Source organism: Myotis davidii, unplaced genomic scaffold (genome assembly GCF_000327345.1).
Source record: "Myotis davidii unplaced genomic scaffold, ASM32734v1 scaffold415, whole genome shotgun sequence".
In the NCBI taxonomy this organism is placed as follows: Eukaryota; Metazoa; Chordata; class Mammalia; order Chiroptera; family Vespertilionidae; genus Myotis; species Myotis davidii.
In genome coordinates this window covers 3,810,687-3,817,990 of record NW_006287951.1, presented here as the reverse complement: position 1 = coordinate 3,817,990, position 7,304 = coordinate 3,810,687, and the positions used below count along the sequence as shown (strand labels likewise).

General features: G+C 38.0%; 1 protein-coding gene across 9 annotated transcripts in view; it reads left to right on the top strand.

The window, feature by feature from the left end:
- Positions 1–7,304, top strand: part of STAG1 (stromal antigen 1) — a 336,264-nt gene that overhangs the window by 240,847 nt on the left and 88,113 nt on the right. For all 9 annotated transcript variants that reach the window (XM_006759813.2, XM_006759812.2, XM_015561382.1 and 6 more), the window contains one exon: positions 5,036–5,143. In XM_006759813.2, the coding sequence (XP_006759876.1) occupies positions 5,036–5,143 (108 nt within the window). The remainder of the gene's footprint in view (positions 1–5,035; positions 5,144–7,304) is intronic.

Genomic DNA, 7,304 nt, shown 5'->3' with positions numbered 1-7,304 from the left:
ACCGCTGCAAACCTCGGAGAGAAAGCTGCCTTCGAGTTCCGACCAAAGCCAGACAGTCCTGTTTCTCCCGTTTGAGTCTGGGTCTCCAGGGACTCGCCCGGAACTGGAGCTCAGAATCTGAGACTCCCTCCCGATTGAAAACGCCAACCACGCCCTCAGCTACCAGCCCGCTCCGCGCGTACCTCCGCACCTTTATATTTTCCGCGCTGCGCCCCCTCTGAGTCTCCTATGCTGTTCTCTTTCCTTCTAGTTGAAGAATTTCCCCTCAGCCAGTCTTCCTGTGGTTCTGGGCGATGTCTGTTGCGTCTTTTAGTTGTATTTTGAAGTGGTTGTTCGAGGCAGCTAACTCCGATGTTTACCTATGCCGCCATCTTGATTTTCTCCCTCTTTTTCTTGATTAGTCCTGATAGACGTTTGTCCATCTTACTGTTTTAAAAAAAACTTGTTTCTTTTGGCTCATTTGTTTCTTGTTTTCTAATAATCATATTTAAACATATATTTCAGTATTACTTTACTGGTCTGCTAAGAAGTTGGACATATTAGTACAGTATTTTCATAGACATTTAATGATAAATATTTGTATTACTTTTATGATTACATTATAATCATAGATTATTCACTATTGTGTTTTTGTTCTCCCCAAATATATCAATTTTTTAGAGCTGTCCTTTGTGTTTTATTGCATTATCTGAGAATGTGTTCTTAGTGGTTTGGTCAGTTTTCTAACAACATATATCTACAGGGTGGGACAAGAAGTAGGTTTGCAATTGTGAGTACACAAAACAGTTTACTCTTGTGTTATTGTTTATTAATTATTATTTTTTACATGAACACTGTAAACCTACTTTTGCCCCATCATGTATGCTGTACTAATATATATAGTTATGTATTTATAAATTCATTATTTTGAATTTATTTACTGTGTCATTCAAATTATCTATACCTTTAGGTTTTGTTTTGGGGTTTTTTTAATGTTTTTATTGGTTTTCAGAGGGAGAGGAATAGATAGAAACATCAATGAGAGAGAAACATCATTGATCGCCTGCCTCCTGCACGCTCACTACTGGGGTTTGATCCTACAACCTGGGCAGGTAACCTGACCAGAAATCGAACTGGTAACCTCTTGGTCCAGGGTTGACTCTCAACTTGTGAGCCACACTGGCCGAGCTGCCCATTTTTTATTTTTATTTTTTTAAGCCTTACCCAAGGATATGTTTCTTTATTGATTTTTAGAGAGAGAAGAAGGGAGAGAGGGAGAAACATCAATCTGTTGCCTCCTCCCTGATTGGGATCAAACCCACAACCTAGGCATGCACCCCCACCAGGAATTGAACCCGCAGCATTTTGGTGTACAGGACAATGCTCCAACTAACCTAGCCATCTGGCCACGGCCCTTTGCTTATTTTTTGTCCGGTTTTTAAGAGGGATGTGTTACGTCTCCCATAACTGTTGTTATCTCATAAGTTGTTGCTTGGTATACTTCTTAGTATATAGATTGGAACCTATATGATCATTATTTTTGCACCTTCTGGTAGTGTTCATTTTATCCTTACATACAATTTTTTTCATTTATGAAGAATTTTTCCCTTTTCAAATTTAAATACTTTAAAATATTAGGCCCCCCCCTAGTTAAATTTTCCTTGTAAATTTTATAAGCTTATCAATATCTTTCCCTTGAACAAGAAAGTACCCTGACATTCCACCAACCTATTTCATTGGAATTATCTAGAGCAGCGATTTTTAACCTTTTTCATCTCATGGCATACATAAACTAGTTACTAAGATTCTGTGGCACACCAAAAAAAATATATTTATTGCCAATCTGACAAAAATGGTTATAATTTTGATTCATTCACACCAGATGGCTATTGTTGTATTGGCTGTTGTCATTTTTATTTGACAATCTAAGGAAAAAGAAGTCATTGTCCCTGACTAATTGTTGCTTTAAAAATTGTTGCTGCACACTAGTTGTAAATCTCTGGTCTAGAGTTTAAGACCTATGTTAAGGATGTACTTTTTTTTTTTTTTTTACTTATTTAGTTTCAGTACTTGCTCAATTAGACAGGAATAAATGTTCCTTTGATATTTCTTCTTTCCTTATTTCCAGGGAAGAGTAATTATCTCATAGACACCTCCAAGATTATCTTTTCCTACTAGTTTACTTTCTTTAAGAGTGTTACCAAACCATCTGAGACCTTGTTTAGCCCCCCAAAAATCCTACTTTCTTGCTGAATTTAGAAAATGTTTTCACTAATTTCAAGTCCCTTTTTAAGGTAATTTTACATTTTCCTTTGGCGAGGTAAGGGCTGAACATGTTTTATTTAAAAGGTATAGTTATGGCTCTTCTGCTATGTGGATTCCTCAGAGTAACCTCCCCACTATGGGTATTTACAACTGCAGTTTTCCAGACTGGCCAATGCCTCCACTGGCTTATTCACTTTCATAACTAAGCCCCTGACTTTCAGGTTTCCTCTGTTGGAGTTGCTTGCCCTATAAGTAGTCTTCTTGGGCAAAGTTCTTAAAAACTATTCAGGCTGGCTTTCTTTAAGTATTCCATATCTAGCCTACAAGAAACATGGACTGTTTATTGATAGAGAAAATACAACTCTGTCCTTGTAACCCTCTCAATCTGCTACGATAAGTTGCTCAGTCAACTTTTCACATTTAGGCCTTTTCTTCACAAAGTATCATTTATTAAACTTTCTCACAATTCTAAGGAATGTTTATAAATGTTTCATAGTGCACATTTTCCAGTTTGGCTTGGGAAGAAGGTTTCTGGCATCTTTCTCCTGAAAGAAATCCTCTCTACCCATTATAATGCTTAATCCTCTAATTTCTGTTTATACAGTATTTTGGTAAGTAATAAGCTAAGGATCACAAAATCAGCTTTCCCATCTATTACAGCATTTGCATGAAATAATCTGGCCTTAATTTTTTTGGCTTATGGTATATCTTCTTCCAAAAACAACAGGTAAAGTCAAATTTAACATACTATTATATCTTCTCTAAATTCTTTTTCTTTTTGCTATTTCTACTTCTTATAGTATATATTTATTTTCCTCTAATATATGAGCCTAGGTTCCTGAAATGTCATATTAAATTTTTATTTCTATGAGTTCAACTTTCTCCTGAGGGTATTAGCTAATAGCTGATGATACATAATTGGGTTAAGGGGTTAAAACTTAGGCCATAGTGCCCGGCGGTGTGGTTCAGTTGATTGAAAGTCATCCCAGGAACCAGGAGGTGGCAGGTTTGATTCCCAGTCAGGACACATGCCCAGGTTGAGGGTTCAATACCTGGTGGGGCAGCCCATCACTGTTTTCATCTCCCTCTCCCTATTTCTAGAATCAATAAAAAATATATTTTAAAAAAGGAAACAAAAAATACCTTGTGCCCAACCTTATAATTTAGAGGTACAAGTTGGGCATTGGCAAAGGTCACTGTAAATTATGTGTATTTGACAGATACCTTAACTTCCTCCGAGCTTCTGAGGCATCTCCAGGATTGAATTCTGGGTAATGAGCTTACACTCCTACATGTTGTCAAAAACCTGTACAGCTCAAGAATTCTGTAGTCCACCTAGTGGTTGTGAATCTACACTGACAGCAGACATATTTAAGCATGTTTATAATCAAGAAATAGTTGATTTTTGGTGTGTATTTTTTATAGTATATTTTCTTTTTGGGGGGTGGGAAATACTTAAGGACACATTCAGCAAACTAAGAAATGGCTCATACTTTAAGAATACATGAATGGAAAGGTAGGAATTAGTGTTAGTAAAGGATTGGCTGTGACCATTAGATTAATTTTATTTAAAAAGAACACTAAATAGTGTTGTAAATATGGTGATAAAATAAAATTTAGTCCTAGCCTGTTTGACTCAGTGGATAGAGCATCAGCCTGTGGACCGAAGGGTCCCGGGTTCGATTCTGATCAAGGTCACATACCTCTGTTGCAGGCTCCTCCCCAGTCTAGGCCCTGATCAGGACACATGCAGGAGGCAACTACCTATGACCAGGCTGGCATGGGGGTTAGTGGGGGATGACCAAACGACTGAACAAACAGGCTTCGTGAGGTGACCAGGCCAGCACAGAGGGGCAGCTGGGGACGACCAGGCTGGCAGGGGGGTTAGTAAGTGGTGATCAGGCTGGTGGGGGGGGGCAGTTGGGTGCGAGCAGGTCGGCAGGGGAGGGACACTTGGGGGCGAGCAGGCCAGCAGGGGCGGCATTTGGGGGCTATCAGGCCAGCAGGGGTAATATGCTAGTTAGATCAAATGACCTTCCAGACGAAGCTGGGGCTGCGAGGTCTGAGGCAAGCCACTGCAGCTGCGAGGGCGAGCCACTTGCATGAATTTCATGCATCAGGCCTCTAGTCTATACTAATAAAAGGGTAACATGCTAATTAGACCGAGAGACCTTCCAAACGTCCCTCCAAACAAAGCCATGGTCACGGGGCCGAGGCAGAGGCGGTTAGGGGCCATCAGGCCAGCATGGGGGGCAGTTGGGGGCAATCAGGCCAGTCAAGCTTTTCAGAACTCACCACATTCAGGTACATATCACTTTATATGGATCCAGCCCTAATTTCTCATTGCCTTCTGTCACAATTTCAATATTATTTTCTCCCCTTCATGGCGGCATTTGGGGGCTATCAGGCCAGCAGGGGGGCAGTTAGGGGTGCTCAGGCCAGAAGGGGGGGCAATTGGGGGCAAACAGGCCAGCAGGCAGAGTGGGTTAGGGGCAATCAGGCAGGTGAGCTGTTAGGAGCCAGCAGCCCTGAATTGTGAGAGGGAAAGATATTAATAGTCATTGTCTATGGGTTATGTGCAGGAAGAATTGTGGACAATTTATTTTCTTGTTTTATTTGTATTTTCAGAATTTTATGTAATGATATGAGAAATATTATTTTCAAAGTAAGATTAAAAAGATGAAAATAAAATCCATATGCCTTGAGCTTTTATAATGAACTTTACAAAACTTAAAGTTAGAACTAAAAATAAGCATTTGTTTTGACTCACATGTCACTTTGAATTTTTCAGTGGAAGTGAAGAAGCTCTTTCTAATGAAGATTGTGAAAATGTTTACCACTTGGTGTACTCAGCACATCGCCCTGTTGCTGTTGCAGCTGGAGAATTCCTTCACAAAAAGTGAGTTACTTACCTTTGAAACCAGGTTCTTCTTTTATATTTTGTTTCTTTATAGTTTTAGAGTTTGTAGAAGAGAATAGTAGTAAATGAAAACAGTGCTAGAATTGGTCATTTCAGATTTTAGGGAGTGTAATATCCTCACAGCCTTTGTGCACATCATGAATCACATCCTTGGGAACAATGTTCTTTGTGACATCTCTTTTCTGTGAAATTTAAAAGAATGGTTCCCCTTTAATGTGTGAATGAAAATTGAAGAAATGCATGAAATTTGTAAAAGCTCCCTCAGAAATTGATATTTCATTTCATCAGTGTTTTGTTTTTATGTGTTGTTTTTTGTTTTGTTTTGTTTTTTTCATTTAAAATTCTGAATTCTCATCTTACCTTCTCAACATTTGTATCTAAATTCACTTTCAAGGCCCTGGCCAGGTAGCTCAGTTGATTAGAGCATCATCCAGTATGCCAAGATTGCAGGTTTGATCTCTGGTCAGGCCACAGACAAGAATAAGCCAATAAGTGCATAAATAAATGGAACAGCAACAAATTAGTATTTCTCTCTCTCCCTCCCTGGCTTCCTCACTCCTTCCTCTGTCTCTAAAAAGTTAATAAATAAAATAACTTTTAAAATGCTCAGTATTTCATGTATTTTCTTTCTGTTGGGATGAGGATTATTTTAATTGAAAATCCTTAGTGATGCTGAAAATTATATGTACAGTTGCAGTTTAATTAAAAAGTAAAACCTCGCCGTAGCCGGTTTGGCTCAGTCGATAGAGCGTCCGCCTGCGGACTGAAGGGTCCCAGGTTCGATTCCAGTCAAGGGCATGTATCTTGGTTGCGGGCACATCCCCAGTGGGGGGTGTGCAGGAGGCGGCTGATCGATGTTTCTCTCATCGATGTTTCTAACTATCTCTCTCCCTTCCTCTCTGTAAAAAATCAATAAAATATATATTTTTTTTAAAAGTAAAACCTCATTTATTTTTGACAAAACATAAAGCTAATGAGAGTTTATGAATATAATTAGTCTTCTGAAATACATTTTTTATTGTGGTCTATCTACTATACATATATCTACTATATCTTAATCTACTATAATTTATTAGTTGATTAATCTGTTCGTGAAATATAAACATTTCTACATGAGTTTCCTTATTTTTGTTTTTTAATTCATAGATTTAACTTTGTGACTGATGAACCCAAAAGTCCAGTACACATAATAACTTGTGACTATGCTAAGCATAGATATAAACCTTGCACTGAGCAACTGTTGTACATGGATGATTAACTTTGATAATGAGCAGGCCTCCATCCAGAATTTGGATCTCAGTGCTGCAATAGCAAACTATTCTCTATTCAGTAATACCTTTCAACGTTGTGTCTATGTGAAAAAAAATTTCTGTAAGAAAGAAGCTGGGTACTAGTGTGTGCTGGTAATTAAAGAGTAAAGGCAAGAGTTTCAAGCATGGCCGAAACCGGTTTGGCTCAGTGGATAGAGCGTCGGCCTGCGGACTGAAAGGTTGCAGGTTCGATTCCGGTCAAGGGCATGTACCTGGGTTGCGGGCACAAGAGTTTCAAGCATGACTTTTACATTAATATATAAATTTGCCAGTGACTCTGATCTATGGCTAATAGAATAGTGCTATTTCCATATTTATCTTGAGGTGTTGTTTGTCATAAATATTAAGGGTATTTTGTAGTTTTTACTTCTCTTCCTTTTCCAGGACTATTATATTCTAGTTAGCTTCTGTTCTCTACTTAACTTTCAAAAGGCTTTGTTTTTAGAAAGACTTTATTGCTCTAATTTCAAAGAAAAAATAAACTAAAAAGGTTATTTCTCTACATAATAGAGACCATAAACTGGTAGCAGTTGAGCCAGAACGAACCTTTAATCTGTATTGCATTTTCCTAAATTTGAAATACTTGCTAAAATTTTTTAAATTGGAATATTTTACATAGAAATCCACATGTAAGCTCCCTTATATTTGTTATTTGTGAAAATGAATCCAATTCCTATTCAGCTAAAAGCTTCTCATTAACTTGTTTGAGAACTTCTGATTCTTATTGATCTTTTTGAGCATTCTCCCATGATTCAGTTGTGATCTTTAAACTCTTAACTATAGAGTAGCCTCAGGAATTACATTATTAAGTTTTTTGTTTGTTTTTTAAT